The 20,275-nt window shown below is 40.4% G+C and overlaps 1 protein-coding gene across 2 annotated transcripts in view; it reads right to left on the bottom strand.

The window, feature by feature from the left end:
• Nucleotides 1–4,115: 4,115 nt before the first annotated feature.
• Nucleotides 4,116–20,275, bottom strand: part of LOC143039609 (leucine-rich repeat-containing protein 45-like) — a 38,203-nt gene continuing 22,043 nt past the window's right edge. For both annotated transcript variants that reach the window (XM_076209867.1, XM_076209866.1), the window contains exons 11-16: nt 17,960–18,109; nt 17,417–17,590; nt 12,171–12,307; nt 8,821–9,045; nt 5,882–6,115; nt 4,116–4,243 (exon numbers count right to left, since the gene is read on the bottom strand). In XM_076209867.1, coding sequence (XP_076065982.1) covers nt 8,832–9,045; nt 12,171–12,307; nt 17,417–17,590; nt 17,960–18,109 — 675 coding nt within the window. In that variant the 3' untranslated portion in view covers nt 4,116–4,243; nt 5,882–6,115; nt 8,821–8,831. The remainder of the gene's footprint in view (nt 4,244–5,881; nt 6,116–8,820; nt 9,046–12,170; nt 12,308–17,416; nt 17,591–17,959; nt 18,110–20,275) is intronic.

Below are 20,275 nucleotides of genomic sequence, written 5' to 3'. Positions count from 1 at the left end.
ACCAGCATCTAGAAGTACATTCATAATCATGCCACTCATTGCTCCATCAACCACATTGGAAATAAGCTTACATGCTTTTTTTTGGTTATCCTCGGCAATTGTAATTGTTATTTCGAACTATGTGTTCTTTTCTTTATCTGCACTTCATGTATATTGATTCAATGCCAAATAAGATTACTATTATTATTATCATTATTACTATTATTATTATTATTATTATTATTATTATTATTATTATTATTATTATTATTATTATTATTATTATTATTATTATTATTATTATTATTATTATTATTATTATTATTATTATTATTATTATTATTATTATTATTATTATTATTATTATTATTATTATTATTATTATTATTATTGTTATTATTATTATCATTATTATTATTACTATAACAAACTGAAAGACAGTACATTGCTGCAAGCCAGATACCCTGATATCCACTCTCCCCCGAAAGGACAGAGTCCACCTGGCCGGACTGTGGTGAGGTCACCATCCAGCCCTTCGAAGTTACCAGAAGAGGCTGGATGACAGAATCGCAGACAACTGTCCAGGATGGAATACTTCACCTCATACCATACAACACATTATGGAAGACTGCATTGTACACAATCACACACCCCAACAGCACAATGTACACTCTATAAGGGATTTATGGGAAAAACCCCGTTCAAGCCGTGGCGTTCCTCAGGGAGACTGGACTGCTCGGCCAGACAGTCTAGGGAACAATAATAATCCCCCTTCATAAATCTCTCAGGGAAGAAAAGTTACAGAACTACTGTGTGAGTGTAGGGGCTGTGTTAAGAACATCGTCCCCACTCCCCCCTTCTCCTTTTCTACTGGCGCGTCCTACGACCTTGCCGACCCACAAAGAGGCCCCATGTAGATATGCTTGCACCACCCGGCTACATCGGATCGACCAAAGCTTCCATGAGGCCCATGGGTGGGACAAAGCCTCCTTGAGGAACTCACGTGCAGTACCAGCATCAGTCCCAGCGATGACTAACCTATACCTCGGCCAGCCGCGTGAAGATGAACACTGTATTCGTTGAGGAACGCACACCCATCTTGGTGACTCAACAGCGTAAGAACGTTTTGCGTCCGACTTCCCGCGTATCGATTTTGACCTCGCGCCAACTAGGGGTGCGGGTCATGACCTGCCCGTGTATATAAAGACCGGACGAACGCCGAAGATTTAGATCGCCTCGAAGCATCACACTGTGAGCCTGGCTCGCTGATTCCTTGCTTTCTCACCTCCTCCCCCCTCCCCTGCAATGTTGGAACACGACTTGAAACACAGTCATCACCTCCCTCGTCTCTCCACCCTTTTCTCGCACTTGGAGCGAGTCCTATCATATTATTGGCGCCCAACATTCCTTTCTAGATAAACAAATTCTCTCCATCAGGGTTTGCCTTCAAACCAGACTAATAGGCTGCTTCTTTGGTACCAAATTTTGAGAGAAATGATCTCCACCTGTCAGCTTTTCTTATGAAGAAAAATTATAAAAAAAAAGAGAGAAAACTTGGGTTTAGTCCTACTGTAAGATTTGAGAGCTATCCCCTTATGACAGTAGTTCCCAAACCATCTTATATGACGTCCTATTTTTGCTTCCAGCAAACTTGCACATGCTCCCTAACGCCTTTTTTTATGTAAACAAAATTACATAATTATTTTCTATCTATATATTAGCATTTAGCTAACTTAATAGAAAACAGGTTAGGGTGACTGATAGAATTATATTTTGCATGTATGTAAGAGCAGATATTTGTTCTTGGAATTATTTCATTATTCTTATCAGTGATTTTTGGGCAGATGACTTCACTCCTTCCTCTTGTATCCTCCTCACACCTCGTGGAGGGAGGGGGTGATGTGCTAGTTTGGGAACCACTGCCTTAAGGGTTAAGGCTGCATTTCCAGGTGGAGGTCATGGCGTTTATGGGCTTCACGGACAAGCAATTGGGAGACGATCCTCCCGATCTATACAGCTGGACCACCTCAAACTGATTCCCATCACTGTTACCTTATCCCATTCAAAACTGGTACTAGCTTTTCTATTAATTTTGACTAGTGCCTTTTGATTTATTCATCAAAGAAAGTCTCTATCAGTTTAAATTGATTTTTTAGTTCATATAACTATAAAAATATCTTATACAGATGTTCCCAACAGCAAATACATCTGTCAATGACTATCGAAGTGTATAGTTTATATACTACTAATGCAATCCCCTTTGAAATGGGAGGTAAAGTCTCAAGTCATACACCCACACTAAAAGATCCATCCACACCACCTCTTCCACCTCAGCACCTTGGGATGAAAGATTGTCTGCCTCCCCCCACTTCAACCCATAACCATACTGCATGAGTCAAATGTACTGCATCAAGGCAAAACTCACCATAGGTCCTAACACCTGCCACCGGTATATCCCCATCTAAATACTATCTATATACCAAAAGCTTTTCCCCTTGTAAGAAAGGTAGCCAAGTCAAAGGCACGTACCTACTCCCACCTATTCCACTTCCGTCCACCACCCTTTCCCCCCCCCTCTCATCTTAGCTCCTCTTGGATGATGGGTCACCCCTGTATCCCACCCACTGCCCTGGGCCAAAAGCAATGTAGTGAGACTCGGTACATTCACAGCAAGGCTGCTTCACTTAATCACCATACCCCACTCCCCATCCCCTCATGCAGAAAAAGAGAAGACAGAGAGAAATCCCTTTAGGCTGCTTCAAAATATCATTCACACATAAGCACCTCTTACCTCACCATTCACTGCCCCTCCTTTCCTTACATAACAGTATCATCTATATACAGTCACTCTCCACTCATCTCTGTCTCTTGCCTTCTCCATTTCTTGCTCAACAACCCCTTTCACCCCATCCATCCATCTCATCCTTGGTTGTCCCCTCAAGTTCACTTCCTCCACCTCTGCCTTCCACACCTCTATTACGGTACTAATCTTTCATCATTCATTCTTTCCATGTGTCCAAACCATCCCAATAATCTTTCATCAGCCCTATCATCTCCTTTTCCACTCCCATTCTCCTCCTAACTTTCTCGTTTTTCACTCTATCTAGCCTAGTGACCCCTACTATACTTCTCAGAAATTTCATTTCAAACACATTTAAACTTTTCTTTCTGCCTCTCTTATATTCCAAGTCTCTGCCCCATACAATGCCATTGGCACAATCACCCCTTCATGTAATCTCCTCTTTGAATACCTATTTCTCATAACACTTTTTAATCCCCTATGGTATTTACTTGCTTCTATCTACAATTTACCTCCACCTCCATTCCTCCCTTTTCTGCCACATGTGACCCCAAATACTTAGCTATCCACTTCCTCCAGCTTCTCTCCATTTTGACTTACTTCCAACTCACAGCCATCCACCCTTGTACATCTCATCACCTTGCTTTTATCCACACTTACCTTCAACTTTCTCCTGTCACATACCTTCCCAAACCCCATCACAATCTCCCTTAATCCCAGCCACATCACAGTGTCATCAGCAAACAACAACTGGCCCACTTCCCATTTTTCTCTATTTTCTTTAACCATCTCCTAAACACAATTACAAGTACAGAAAACCTTAATACAATTCTAAAAAAAAAAGAAATTCTGAAAGCACACTATATATGTCTTGTCGTAAACACAGTTACAAGGAATATATGAGTACACTAACAAACTAATTCTATCTATCTAAATACCAAGGGCGTCTTGATCACTTTTAACTTCTATTTTTCTTTCTCTTCCCCTACACAAGTTTCTCCCTTACGACCCCAGTGACTCCAATTGTCTTCAGCATCCTACAGAAGGGGACAAACATGCTGCCAGTTTGCTCCCTGCATATTGCAATAGTTGACCAAGTGGGGTAGAACAGTCATGGTTTAAGTGTGTTTAAACCTGACCGCCCCCACCAGAAAACTTAGCTGTGAATAAGTGCCAGAATCTGCCGGGTGTCAAGGTACAGTGGTAAAAAACTGACCACCTTACCTCATCATCCCAAGACCTAATACATATGTCTCCCTACAAGACGTGAGCCTACTTTTAATATTCATGATTCTCAAAGACAAAGGTTAAATATAATTAATAAAATACCACATCATTTCATAGGAAAATGCTTTATTCAAAATACGTATAAACCGCTGGAGATGAATCACAGGTGAGGACTACATGAACTGTGCAGACCTTACTTTTGATGTGCAGAGATCCTTCAGTCCACACATCAAGGACCTAGCAGTGAAAAAATAAAGTAAATAAATATACATACATATACCAACGGCTTTTTCCCCCTTAAAAGGGAAGTAACCAAAAAACAAAGGCATAAAAACCACTCCCACCCATTCCATCCCCATATATTCCACTCCCATCCACCCCCCTCCCTCTCTCTTATCTTGACTCCTCCTGGATGACAAGTCATCCCTGTATCTCGCCCACTGCCCTGGGTCAGAAGCAGTGTCACAAGACAGCACATGCACAAATATGTAAATAATTTTCATCAGCAGAAAAGAAACTAATCACAGTCTACAGAATTCCTAAGAACCACACTTGACTACGCCAACAATCAAGAAAACAAGGGACAATCTAAAATTACACAAAACAGAGCATTAACAATAATAACATTATGCACAAAAACCACCCCAATAGAACTATGACCCACTGAAACCAAAATCCTCCCTAAAGTATGCAAGAGGTCCACACAGTGGCGTGCAGAAGACTGGTGATCCCTGAGGCCCAATTCTTTGACTGTATATCCCAGATTCAATTATACGACCAAGTACTGAGAAATACTATGAGAAAGGATGATATTTTGAATACATAAACACAAATGAAACATAAAATAAACACTTTATTCAAGTTCAATATAAATAAACCAAATATATTTAAATTCTTTTCCCTAAATGATCTGATTGGATGTCCCCTGTAAGAGCCACCATCCTACCCTCCCGATAGGGGGGAGTTTGTGATGTTAAACCAAAACAAATCATAATATCTATGGGATGTTGGTGAAGTATTGTGTCAAGTGGTCTGTCTTGGTGACACCACAATACAACTACGCTGGTACCACAAGATAACGAGACACCACATGGACGGATTAGTGTCAGTCACCAAAAATAGGTGCTCAGATAAGAGGTGCTCAGATAAGAGGTGCTCAGATAGGAGGTGCTCAGATAAGAGGGAGGGTGAAGGGGTGTGGAGTGTATTCAGGGATGGAATGGGTGGAAATTATTTTATGCCTTTCCCTTTTTGGCTACCTCCCTTGTAGGGGGGAAAAAGCCTTGGTATATGTATGTACCAAAAATAATGATTTGGTTTAACATTATGAAATACCCCTCTCATAGGAAGCAAGGACAGTGCCTCTTTACACAAGACTTTATGAAGCAGGGGACAAAAATCATACTAATAAATATTTTGGCTGTATAACAAAAGCATATACAGTACTACCTCTCATTAACGGACTAAAAGGGAGTTAACGGTGTCTCTTGATGTGAATAATCCGTTGATTTGGAGTGGTTTTTGGGTGGCATAGTGATTGCACAGCACTAAACAACAGCACCGAAAACACAGCGGAAACACTGCAAACACAGATAATTGATGTCCGTTAATGAGAGGTAGTACTGTACAGGAATACCTCACTATATGAATGAGTGCTATAAAGTAGGTAAAACAAATGTCGAGTGTATGTGAAAGCCCCAAGCAAAAATTGAGGATGGGGTTGACAGGGTCTATGAACACAATCCCCCTATTTACATGTAAAACCCTTAACCTCGATATACGAATTTTTGCATTGTGACCAGTCAGCTGGGAACAAAACTCAGTAGTATAGCGAGGTATTCTTGTATTCACCACTGCACAAATTCATTAACTCACCTTCAGGATGGTTTGTTTGTGATTCTGTAACATCTCCAGTTATCCATAACACTCTTCATGGTGCCAATGAGAAGTAACAACATCAACTCTTCATACAAAATGGAAGTCATAACTTATCTTAAGTAAAGCTTTAATCACACCATTTCAGACTAGTTTACCTCTGTGCAACCCACACCTCTATTAATTCTTCTTGGGATGATGATCACATCCCAACCCCAGCCTTTCATCAGATGCCTGAAAACATAAAGATAAATACATAATTATTTGTGTTTTACATACATTTACCAAAGGCTTTTTCCCCCTTACAAGGGAGGAAGCCAAAATACAAAGGTATAATCCACTTCCACCCATTTCATCCCCACATACTCCACTCCCATTCACCAACCCTCATTCCCTCCCTCTTATCTTGGCTCCTCCTGGATGACGGGTCATCCCTGCATCTTGCCCACTGTCCTGGGTCAGAAGCAGTGTTGCAAGGCACAGCACATCCACAGCAAGGCCATTTCATTTAATTAGCAACCCACACTCTCCACCCCCTCATGCAGAAAAAGAGAAGACAGGGAGAAATCTCTTTGGGCTGCGTCAAATTACCCCAACACACACACTCCCTCACCCCCACATCCCCCCACCCACTCCTTTCATACATCACAGCATCATCCATACACAACCATTCTCCATTCACCCCTATCTTCTGTCTTCTCTTGTCCTTCCTCAACAGACATTCCCCTCTTTCCCAATGCCCCTTTTACCCCATCCATCCATCTCATCCTTGGTTGCCCTCTCATGTTCACTCCTTCCACCTCTGCCTTCCACACCTCTTTTACTGATATTTTGTCACTCATTCTTTCCATGTGTCCAAACCACCCCAATACTCTTTCAACCCTATCTCCCAACTCCCTTTCCTCCCCATTCTCCTCCTCACCTCCTCGTTTCTCACTCTATCCAGCCTAGTAACTCCTATCATACTTCTCAGGTACCTCATCCCAAACACATTCAAACTCCTATTTCCTCTCCTATGTTCCATGTTTCTGCCCAATACAGAGCTGTCAGCACAATCATTCCTTCATACAATCTCCTCTTAGTATCCATTCAAAGGAACACAAAGGAAGAACAAACAACAGCAGGCCTACTGGCCCTAACGAGGCTGTTTGTGTTTACAATACTAAGCTACAGTTAAGAAAACAAGGTAACTAGGCAATAGAAGATGAACTAACACTACTGCTACCACTATCCTATCCAGTTACAATTAACTGCTGGGCTGTCAGATCTTTTATTGCAAGGGATAATATTTTACTTGTGGATTGGAGTCTAAGTATATATCTAGGCAATTTTTAAATGTTGTTATTGTGTTACTTTCAATGAGAGTGGAAGTTCCATAATGTCTATTTCTCATTACACTTTTTAATCTCCCCCTTTTACTCCCATTGCTTGCATCTCTTTCGCTCCTTCCCACTTGAGCCATGCAAGGACCGCACCTCATTATTTTCTCAGCACAGGAATACCTCACTATACAACCGAGTGCTATAAAGTAGGTACAGATTGACCTCTCATTAACGGACTAAAAGGGGGGTAACGGTGTCCGTTGATGTGAATAATCCGTTGATTTGGAGTGGTTTTTGGGTGGCATAGTGATTGCACAGCACTAAACAACAGCACCAAAAACACCGAAAACACAGCGAAAACATCGCAAACACAGCTAATTAACGTCCGTTAATGAGAGGTCAATCTGTAAAACAAATGTTGGGTGTATGTGAAAGCCCCAGTAGGCAAAAACTGAGGAGGGGGTTGACAGGGTCCATGAACACAACCCCACTATTTACATGTAAAACCCACCTCAATATACAAATTTTCGCATTGTGACCAGTCAGCTGGGAACACAACTCGGTTGTATAGTGAGGTATTCCTGTACATATACCAAAGGCTTTTTCCCCCCCTTACACAGGAGGTAGCCAAAAGACAAAGGCATAAAAACCACTCCCACCCATTCCATCCCCAACATACTCCACTTCCCTCTACCCTCTTCCCTCCCTCTTATCTTGGCACCTCCTGGATGACAGGTCATCCCTGCATCTTGTCCACTGCCGTGGGTCAATTCATCTTTATTGTGGAAAAAGGGTCCACAAGGGAAGTATACAAAGTAAAATATACATTGAAAGAGACAAAAAGCAGAAGCAAATAGTTAAAGAATGCACCAAAGATGAAGACAAAAATTATGACAAACATACATACATACATACATATACCAAAGGCTTTTTCCCCCTTACAAGGGAGGTAGCCAAAAAACAAAGGCATAAAAACTATTCCCACCCATTCCATCCCTAATACACTCCACTCCCCTCCACCCTCTACCCTCCCTCTTATCTTGGCACCTCCTGGATGATGGGTCATCCCTGCATCTTGCCCACACCAAAAGATCTTTTCCCCTTTATGAGGGAGGTGCACAAGTCAGAGAACCCACCCAACACATATCCAAAATCCGTTTATTGCTTCTCCCATCTTAGTTCTTCATGTGAGATGAAGAACTAAAAGGCTCAACACAACACCTTTTTACACTTAAAGAGTAACTACAAAGTATGAGGATCCCATGGCAGTGGACGAGATGCAGGGATGACCCATCATCCAGGAGGTGCCAAGATAAGAGGAAGGGAAGAGGGTGGAGGGCAGTGGAATATATAGGAAATGGAATGGGTGGGAGTGGTTTTTATGCCTTTGTTTTTTGGCTACCTCCCTTGTAAGGGCAGTGGACAGGATGCAGGGATGACCCATCATCCAGGAGGTGCCATGATAAGAGGGAGGGAAGAGGGTGGAGAGGAATGGAATGTGATAGGGATGGAATGGATGGGAGTGGTTTTTATGCCTTTGTTTTTTGGCTACCTCCCTTGTAAGGGGGAAAAAAGCCTTTGGTATATGTATGTATGTACATATGAGAATCTCCTTACTGGTGGTTATGTCATCCATCTCCCTGATGAAAAGGAGTTGATGATGTTGATGTGTTGAAATACGCCATGAAAGCGGAATGCAGCATCCCCATCCGTCGCACTTCATCTTCACGAAGTCTCAACAACTGTACCTCTTTCTCTTTCACTTCTTGTTTGGCTTTCCTTACCTCTTCATCCTTCTTTTTCAAGTCATTTTCAAATTCAAGCTGATTTTCTTCTAAAGATCTGGAAAATTCCATGAGCAACAATTACCAAAGGTTATCATAGTATATTGTGGAACACTATTCAAACATTTATGTAGTGATCCTATCTATATATCAAGGGCTTTTTCCCCTGACGAAGGTGATGGAAACAAAGCTAAGGACTGCACAGAGGAGAATGGAGAGATCAATTATGGGAATAACACTGAGAGGCAGAAAGAGAGCAAGTTGGGTGAGAGAGCAGACTAGAGTGAGAGATATTGTGGAGGCAGTAAAAGAGAGGAAATGGAATTGGGCAGGTAAGTTGGTGCAAACGACTGATGAGCGATGGAGCAAGTGTGTTACTGAGTGGACACCGCAAGATAGGAAGCGTGGAAGAGGGAGATAAGACAGAAGGTGGAGAGACGAGATCGAGAAGTTTGCAGAAGTGACGTGGCAGAGGATGGCGCGTTCGTGTGATTCATAATGCTATGAAGGAGGAATGTGTCCAGCAGTGGACTCAGGATGGCTGATTTGATTGATTTTCCCCTTTACCAGGGGGGTAACCAAGTCAAAAGGCATATACCCACTCCTACCCATTCCACTCCAATCCACCACCCTTTCCCCCCCTCCCATCTTAGCTCCTCGTGGATGACCCATCACCCTTATAGTGGCTCATACTTCATTAACATTGAAGAGATTTTGCTCACACACATTTACCAACAATTGGTTTGTTAGGGACATTTAAAGATTTTGTACTGCATAATGCCTGACAGTTTCATTCAATATTAAGGAACCTCTGATTCTTAAAGTTTAAATCAGCACATTTCTGCTGTAGGCACAGGAAATAAGATTCCGGGACTGATAGCATGATCTTTTGACTATCAAAGTTTAACTCTCATCAACCAGTGATATAGATCATTAGTGGGATCACTGATGGATACCTGCAAGTGCTCTTGCAAGACAGACATCAGAGAGAAACAGCCCCTGCTGCCTATGTTCAAAGCCCATCAACACCCTCACCTCCATGTGGAACTACAGGTATTCGTCTACTTACATGATATTGCTTGTTTGCGAAAACGTCATAACTCAAAATATAGAATTTTTCAGGAGAGGCATTTTAAAGTTTCAAAATGCTCTCAATATTATAAAAAGCCCTCAAACACCATAGGTGGAACATTTTTTGGAGCATCAAATACGCCTCTAAAGTTTATAGAAGTTGAAACAATCATAATCTTTACTAAGTCTAAAATATTTGTTGGAACAAGTTGGAACATGTAAGGTTATGTCGTTGGGACATTTAGCACTCCCTAGCGGTCAATTTTTGAGCTACAGATATGACACTGTTACCAAAAAAATCCGTGTTTGAAGATGAATATGTCTGTATAGATAACTCAAAAATTCAGTTTTTTGAGTTATGACGATGTTTTCGCAAACAAGCAATATATGCATTCTTTGGCCATTGCACAATTTGAAAATGGAGTGGATTCCCCTAGATCAGCATTTCTCAACCAGGGTTCCCCGGAACCCTAAGGTTCCGTAAAAGATCCCTAAGGGTTCCGCAAGAACAAGTGAGATAAGCTAAGGCACTTTTGATTTTTTATTTAATTTCATGTACGTAATATAATTAAACACGCACGACATATTCTTGGTTATTGTAATAATGCGATATAGACATCATCCTATCTAACCTATTTTTATGATATAAATAAAATGACATGGTAAAATAGACAAAATAGAAATAAAATAAACAAAATAAAATAAACAAAATAAAATAGACATGGTATATGTTTTTGTTTTGTTTTTGTTTTTTGTTTTTTTGCACAGGGGTTCCTTGAGACATGCAATTTATTTCAAAGGTTATGCAAGGGTAAAAAGGTTGAGAAATGCTGCCCTAGACCTACACCTACCATGAGTATGGGAAGGGGATGGAACACATACAGTGATTTGAAAAATGTAAGGCAAAATAAATTTCTAGTATTACATGACACGCTAAAGCAAAAACGCAATACCTGGACTACATACATACATACATATACCAAAGGCTTTTTCCCCCTACATGGGGGGTAGCCAAAAAGAAAAAGGCATAGAAACCACTCCCACCCATTCCATTTCCTATATATTCCACTCCCCTCCACCCTCCTCCCTCCCTCTTATCTTGGCACCTCCTGGATGACGGGTCATCCCTGCATCCTGTCCACTGCCCTGGGTCAGAAGCAGTGTCGCAAGACACAGCACATCCACAGCAAGGCCGCTTCATAAATTCGGCGACCCCCACTCTCCACAATACTAGAACACACATAAACATGCAAATACCTATACAGCACCAAAAAGCACTAAAAAGAATATAAGGAAGATTGAGATAATTCAGAGAGCAACTACGAAGATGGTCCTAACACTATCAAAACTGTCATATGAAGAAAGATTGTCAAAACTAGAACTACCGACTGGAACAAAGAAGAAAAAGAGGGGACTTGTTAACCATCTATAGAATTATGAGAGGTGTGGAAGTATTTGATAGAGATGATTTACTAAATTGGGATAAGAGAAACACAAGAGGACATGGAAGGAAACTCAAAAAGGACAGTTATTTAAGAGACCTGAAAAAACAGCTTTCCCACAGAGTGGTGGATGTATGGAACATACTAGATGAAAGAATAGTGTATGCAAAAACAATACAAGAGTTTAAAAACAAATTAGATATGGTGAGATACAGAGATGGGACACCACAATTGTAGCTCCCCTTCTCATAAGATACAACTAGGTAAATACAGCCTTTAGAGGCTGAAACTCGGTCACTGAACATAACCCAAAATCTCTCTCTACCAACATCACCTGTATTTCCTCAATCTTTTCACAGGAAAGCTGACAACCAGTGAATGCTTTATTACTATCTTTATTACTATAAACAGATGACACAGAAACAGTCCCGCAGTAATGCAACAGACAAAAGTCCAATGGTTCTTCCAGAGAGATCTACTGTAGAACCATCATCATCATCATCCTCATCATCATCTCCTTCTCCTTCTACTTCTTCTTCTTCTTCTTCTTCATCTCTTCCTCCTTCTCATCCTCCTCTTCCTCCTCCACCTAGCCAGTGACATAGCTACCTCCCAACACTTGTACAACAGACAGCACTGCAAGATTTCATCTTTTTTTTTTCAACCTTACCTTTCTAATTTCTTTATAGTTGCATTTAACTTCACAACTTCCTGTTTATTTATTTCTAGTTCTTCCAGTTGATGTTTAACCTCCAGTCGAACCCTGGCTTCTGCTACTTTCACCTCTTCATCCTTGCCAGACAGCTTCTGTTGTGATATATCAAGATTTATATCAGAAGAAATACATATATACATACATACATACACCAAAGGCTTTCCCCCCCCCCTTACAAGGGAAGTAGCCAAAAAAGAAAGGCATAAAAACCACTCCCACCCATTCCATCCCTAACATACTCCACTCCCCTCCACCCTCTTCCCTCCCTCTTATCTTGGCACCTCCTGAATGAGAAGAAATACATACATTATCATCTATACACAGCCATTCTCCACTCACCCCCTGGGATACTATACATATTGGTAAATCTGGCCCTGAAGGCATCCTAGCTTTAGTATTAAATACAAACTTACCATCACATACATATACCAAAGAACCTTTTTCTCCTTACCAAGGGGATGATCAAGCCAATGCATACATACATACATACATATACCAAGGCTTTTTCCCCTTACAAGGGGGGTAGCCAAAAAGGAAAAGGCATAAAATCATTCCCACCCATTCCATCCCTGAATACACTCCACACCCCTCCACCCTCCCTCTTATCTTAGCACCTCCTGGATGATGGGTCATCCCTGCACCCTGTCCACTGCCCTGGGTCAGAAGCAGTGTTGCAAGACACAGCACATCCACAGCAAGGCTGCTTCATTAAATCGGCTACCCACCCTCTCCGTCCCCCCATGCATAAAAGGAGAAGACGGGGAGAAATCCCTTCAGGCTGCATCAAATTTTGCTCACACATACTTCCTCAACCCCCAAAGCATACACTCGCCATATATCCATCCCACTTCCACCTAAAATCTGTTCATTGTCTCTCCCATCTTAGCTCATCATGAATGGCCAGCACATAAGATTTCCAAATACTGCCATGGACAAATGAAAAATGGAGAATGGAGCAGATTGTTAGCACAAGTTTTCGTTTGCCCAAATGTAACCCAAAAAAGTCAAAAGGTGTGATATATGATTCTGGCCATGCAGGTTAGGGCACTGTTACTTGCGGCGAAGGTTGAGATGATCATGATTTGAAGCATGCTCATGGCAAGTTGAACTAAGGATATGGTTCATTAAATTCCACACTACAAAGTCCTCCGTAAGGCAGGATTGCGGAGTTGGAGTCGGAGAGAGTCAGAGGTTTTAGCTGGGAGTCGGAGTCGGATTTCTAAGAGTACAGGTAAACGTCGACTTACGATGGCATTAGGTTTCGATAGAGCCATCGTAAGACGATTTCATCGTAAGTCGATCCCCAATTTGTGTATCACACTGTTCCGTGGTCACTGTACCTAGCCTACCTGTATATTAACCACCAGAGATACTGAATATAGCCTATTAAACATGTACAGTAGTTTATTTAATTATTTTTATCCTTTTTACCATATTCAAACACTATAATATGTATTTTCAGTACGGAACTTAAATCTCGCGCGGGCAGCAGCCAATGCCAGCCGTACGACGTGACGTAATAATACTCGCATCATAAAATATAGTCACCGCTTATATCGATCGTTCTCTCTTTCACCCGCGAATTTTGAAAACCACAGAGAATGGGATTTAGGGCACATTTGAGAGAATGTAAAAACACAGGGGCGACTACAATAAATATAATCAAGACGCCGATATGGCAGCGTCGCGAATCCACTTGCTCCTTATGACGCCTACGTGTGCGGCACCGTATGGAAGGGGTTAAATTATCATATCGTCGTCGTCGTCGTCGTCATCGTAAAGTCGAACAATCGTAAGTCGCGGCCATCGTAAGTCGACGTTTACCTGTACTGGGAATCAGAGTCGAATTTCTAAGAGTACTAGGAGTCGGAGTTGGAGTAGGGATTTTTTATCTGACTCCGTCTCTTTAAGTCCAATAGCTGTAAAATACTGTCTATAGATGTGCACTGTGAAATAATTTGTTGCTATTGTGCAAATAGAAAGCAGTAGGTCTCATTATTCCAAGTTTAAAAAATCTAAAAAATTTGATATGTTTTGTGTTGAGAAAATTTAATAACCATCCAGTATAGAATAGTTTTATAGCTAGTTACAGGATATATACCATTTATAGAAGTTTCCAGAATGTAGTTTGTATAAATGTTTCATTCATTCTATACTATGGGAGTTACAGCCTGTGGAATGTATTTCTATTTTTGATAAATATTCCTGAATAATTTGCAACTGTCAAGTGACAGAGATAATTTTTTCTTTAAATAATTCAAACTAGCTACTTTACCTTTGTTGACAGTCTAATTCAAATTATGTTAACATCTAGAACTCCATCAAGTACACACGTACATGACAGTGTAGACAATAGTAAATATCCACTACGTATGCACTATGCACATACATCTTCATGTATGTAAAGGTCAATGGAAATGTTTTTGTGTGTTTTACTGTTTTGTAGGAGCTATGTCATGCTGGGATAATGCCCTGAGATAAACTTTGACCAGTCTCAGAGGCCAGATAGGAATGACATTAGAGCATATGTCACAGCATTTGGTGATGACTGAAAAGGGGAGGAACAACAGCAGCTATGAACAGTGTGCACAGGGGAAGGTTGTCTCTCTCTTTCCTGAACTGATTCCTGGTTTTTATGATAACATGGTGAAATTAATTCTGCAGTAAGTACTAGGTAGGGCATCCTCCATTAACCTTTCCTCATCATGATTTGTCACATTTTTTCCTAATATTGTGATAGAAGGTTTATGAGAATGGACAAATGAAATAACAGATGATTTTTTTTTTGTGGGGGAGGGGAGGGGCACAAAGGAAAAAGAAAATATATAGCTTGAAGTGGCAACTCTGCCATGACAGATTTGAAAGTGCTCATAAGCTGGTAGATGATCATGAGCATAAATAATACCATTATATATTTAATATATATATGTTTATACGAATATACGTGCTTGTGTGCATATATATATAAAGCTGGGTGAGTGTATATGTGAGTATATTTATCATACAAGTGAATGTTCCACGTAAAAAATGATATACCTGTACATTAAAAATATTTATAAAATGCTTGCTGAATAGGTGTGGGAGGCTGGTATATGGATCTGCAGAATAGATTTCCACATAGGGGTCAAGGAGTTGTTGTTGTTGTTGTCGTTCCCTAGACTGTCTGTCCGAGCATTTCCGTCTCCCCAAGGAAGGCCACAGCCGAAACTGGGTTTTCCCACAAATCCTTTATAGAGTCAAGGAGTTAATGAGTTGGGAGTCGGAGTCGGGAGTCAGAGTCGGAGTTGGGAGTCAGAGTCGGAGTCGGGAGTCGGGAGTCGGAGCCGGAGGGATCAAAGGAGTCGGTGTCAGCATCCTAGGAATTCTAGGAGTTAGAGTCGGAGTCGGACCTTATAACATCCGACTCCGCAACCCTGCCGTAAGAGGCACCATCATAGCCTCCTGATAGGGGCGAGGTTGTGACATTAAACCAAATCATGTAAAAAAAATATCAATAAATAAATTAAATTAAAAATAAATAAATAAAAAGTGCCAATAATGACAAATCTATCACAGTACTTCAAATGACTAAATTTTCTTTATTCTGGCCAGAACCTAATTTATGTACTATGCCACCATGCTGAAAGAAAACTCACTTTAGCCCCTTCAATTTTATGGCTAATGTTTCAACTATATAAATAAATTTGGTTTCAAAATGCAAAATTTGTATAGTGTGACATTAAGAGCTGACAGCTACTGACTGATCTCCTTTCCTTACAGCTTTCAGTGACATATAAACAGTCCCACAGTAATACAACACAGACATTCCAAAATTTCTTTGCTGAAAGATCTGTACAAGGTTCTGAGGACTCTTACTGCTATTGTGGGCCTATGAACTAACCACTTAGTGAAACTCGTGGCAAAAATTTATTGATTGTATAGTGTTAATTACTGGAGGTCAAAGTGAATAGAATTATGGATTTAACTCTTTCACTTCATGAGGAGGGTCACTGATTTAATGAAGCGGCCTTGCTGTGGATGTGCTATGTCTTGCGACACTGCTTCTGACCCAGGACAGTAGACAAGATGCAGGGATGACCCGTCATCCAGAAGGAGCCAAGATAAGAGGGGTGGAGGGAGAGGGGTGGATGGGAGTGGAGTATGTGGAGATGGAATGGGTGGGAGTGGTTTTTAATGCATTTGTTTTTTTGGCTATCTCCCTTGTAAGGGGCAAAAAACCCTTGGTATATGTATGTAATATATATATATTCCCCCCCCCAACCCAGGAAATGAAGAAATGGGGGTATGCCAGTTCCAGTTGTCAGGCTATGCTATGGAAGTCCTGCATCTCAATGTATTACCTTTGACCTGAGTAGTGCGGGGGGAACAGGGAGAGAGAACAAATGTGTTTTGGACGAGTATGGAGAGGATGTAGGACAAGCATATGCTTTGACTCAATTACCCCTTTATGAGGAAGAAAAGACTTCATGGTATACATATGTATATAAATACATACATAAACCAAGGGCTTTTTCCCCCTTACAAGGGAGGTAGCCAAAGTCGAAGGCATAATCTATTCCCACCCATTTCATCCCCACATACTCCACTCCCATTCACCACCACTCCCTCCCTCTTTTCTTGGCTCCTCCTGGATGATGGGTCATACCTGCATCTTGCCCACTGCCTTGGGTCAGATGCAATGCAGCAAGGCACAGCACATCCACAGCAAGGCCGTTTCATTTAATCGGCGACCCCCCCTATGTCCCCTCATGCAGAAAAAGAGAAGACAGGAAGAAATCCCTTTGGGCTGGATCAAAATATCATACGAATATACTCCCTCACTCCCCCCATCCCCCACCACTTCCTTCCATGCATCACAACATCATCCATACACAACCATTCTCCACTCACCCCTATCTTCTGTCTTCTCCCTTCCTTCCTCAACAGACATTCCCCTCTTTCCCAGTGCCCCTTTTACCCCATCCATCCATCTCATCCTTAGTCGCCCCTTCATATATATAAATACATCCATACATATACCAAGGCTTTTTCCCCCTTACAAGGGAGGTAGCCAAAAAGGAAAAGGCATAAAATCATTCCTACCCATTCCATCCCTGAATACACTCCACACCCCTCCACCCTCCCTCTTATCTTAGCATATATAAATGGAGAAGAAAAATTCAAGACAAGCTACATGAAGGATGTGAGAGCAAATATCTTACTGCATCCAGCTGAGTCACTTGGTTCTTGAGAGTATGAATCTGCGAGTTCATCTTTGTATTTGTACCCTGAAGGTTGGCGTGAGCAATAGATTCTTGGTGAAGTCTTTCTTCAGCATCCTGAAGGCTCTGTTCAGTGTATTCTATTTTTTCCTGAAGTTCCCTCAATGCACTTTTCTGAAACAATTGTAAATAAATTTTTAAAAGATACTTACCACGACTGCAGTACACATTACTAACACCCAAACAAGTTATGTTTATATTTATGTATATTCACATTTCTTATAAATATCTTACTCTTTCTGATTATCAATACACCACATAACATATGGCTAGTCTCCACTATAGGAAAGAGAAAGGTGGTCTTAAACAACAGCATACTATTCAAAACGTCATGGAATACTGCATTATACACAATCATGCATGCAAACAACACAACATACACTCCATAAAGGATTTGTGGAAAACCATATTTTGGCCGTGGCATTCCTTGGGTCTGCTCAGACAGACAGTTTTGGGAACAACAACAACAACAGCAAAACTTACATGTTCTAGCTTCATTTGTTGCTTCTGACTTTTAAGCTGGGCCTGAGATGTTGTTCTTTCTGTTGACAACTGGGTTCTTAAAGAGACAAGCTCACTCTCAAGCTCCCCCCTGTGGGATTCTGCCCCCCTGATCTGGTCCCACAGCTCATTCTGTAAATACAAATAATTTTGTAAATGTGACAGGATACTATCTTTCTATATACTAAGGCTTATTAACGTGGGATAAAAGAAAAACAAGGGAGCATGAAAAGAAACTCAAAAAGGATAATTATTGAAGAGATCTGAAAAAACAGTTTCCCACACAGAGTGGTGGATGTCTGGAACAAGCTGGATGAAACAATATTGTGTGCAAACGCCATACAAGAATTTAAGAACAAACTAGATGTTGCGAGATATAAAGACGGGTCACTACAAGCATAGCTTCCTTTCCCATATAAAACAACTAGGTAAATACATATAACAATGGCTTTTACTCCCTTAAAAGGGATATAGCCAGTCAAAGCCATACATCCAATTCCACCCATTTCATCCCCACATACTCCACTCCCATTCACCATCCCTCCCTTCCTTTTTTCTTGGCTCCTCCTGGATGACAGGTCATCCCTACATCTTGCCCACTGCCCTGGGTCCGATGCAGTGTAGCAAGACACAGCACATCCACAGCAAGGCCACTTCATTTAATCAGCAACCCCCACTTTTCCATCCCCTCATGCAGAAAATAAGAAGACGGAGAGAAATCCCTTTATTTCACATTAGTATTCTTGTAATATGTTTGTCTTTATATAGTTGTAACCTTTTCCCTCTTGAAATTAAAAAAATTATTCTATATTAATATTCTGTAATATATATATATATATATATATATATATATATATATATATATATATATATATATATATGTACATGTATATACATATATATATATCACTGTTAACCCACTATCGGAGAAATAATAACGGAAAGTACAGAAAAACTGTATATTTCGACTACTCTCTGTAGTCCTCTTCAGCAGAATGCTTGAATTCTCTTCAAGCATTCTTCTGAAGAGGACTACAGAGAGTAGTCGATATATACAGTTTCTCTGTACTTTCCGTTATTATTTCTCCGATAGTGGGTTAACAGTGATCTTTTACAAATGTGTTATAACATACTAGTTTCCAATATATACATATATATATATATATATATATATATATATATATATATATATATAAAAGAATACATACACACTGAATGGTTCCCAGTGATCTATTAATATCCTTTTCAACCACATATCACTTTTAATTCCGTACCATCGCAAACGAGACAGAGAATCGCTCGAAGGAGGCATCCATTAGAAATTGAAATGTAGATGAGCCGAGGATTCGAACCCAGCTAACCCGTAACAAAGTTATAGTGACATAACCCAATGTAACTTTGTTACAGGTTAGCTGGGTTCGAATCCTCGGCTCATCTACGTATAAATTTCCAATGGATGCCTCCTTCGAGCGATTCTCAGTCTCGTTTGCGATGGTACGGAACTAAAAGTGATATGTGGTTGAAAAATATATATATTAAAGAATATTAACGTGAAATAAATGTTTTAATTACAAGAGGGAAAAGGGTACTACTATATAAAGACATATTACACTTTTTTTTTTTCTTGTTGCTTTTCCACAATATCAGAAAACTACTCTATGATAAAGTACCTGGTTTAAGATACAACATGAGGGAAAACTACACAGCTTACCATATAGTTACATAATGACCAATATATATAAATTTAGCCTGTTAGATACATCTATCTTTCCATGAAAAAGTCAAGATATGCTTTGACTCAGCTGTCCCACTTACACAGGGGTCAACAGTATATACATACACACAATTACTAATATGCAATTCCAAATGGTTCCAAGGTGAGGTGAGGAGCTTATACCAGCAAGAACTTCACTGCAGGTAAAGCTGTAATTTTTTGCATGTACAGTATATGGACATTGGGGCAGGAGACAGTTACCGATAACCAACAGGACTCAAACAAAGCCTTCGGATTTGAAAAGCTGAATCAAACACAAACATTTCACAGGAACATATCAAGGTTTATTATTCTTGCAACAATTTCTCACTCTTTATTAGCCTGTTGCTTTGTCAAGATATTTAGGAAAGTTTGGTTGGTGTACCAATTACAGAAACATACAATACATACTTTTTCATCTACCCTATCTGCCAGTTCCCTTTCTACCTTAGCTCTCCTCTTCACCTTTTCATTTCTTACTCTCTCCATCCTTTTAACTCCCACCATAGTCCTCAAACAATTAATTTCACACAAATTTAAATTCC

This window comes from Oratosquilla oratoria, chromosome 26 (assembly GCF_046742065.1).
Source record: "Oratosquilla oratoria isolate Oo_2021 chromosome 26, ASM4674206v1, whole genome shotgun sequence".
NCBI classification, from domain to species: domain Eukaryota; kingdom Metazoa; phylum Arthropoda; class Malacostraca; order Stomatopoda; family Squillidae; genus Oratosquilla; species Oratosquilla oratoria.
This window is presented reverse-complemented; position numbering and strand designations above follow the sequence as displayed.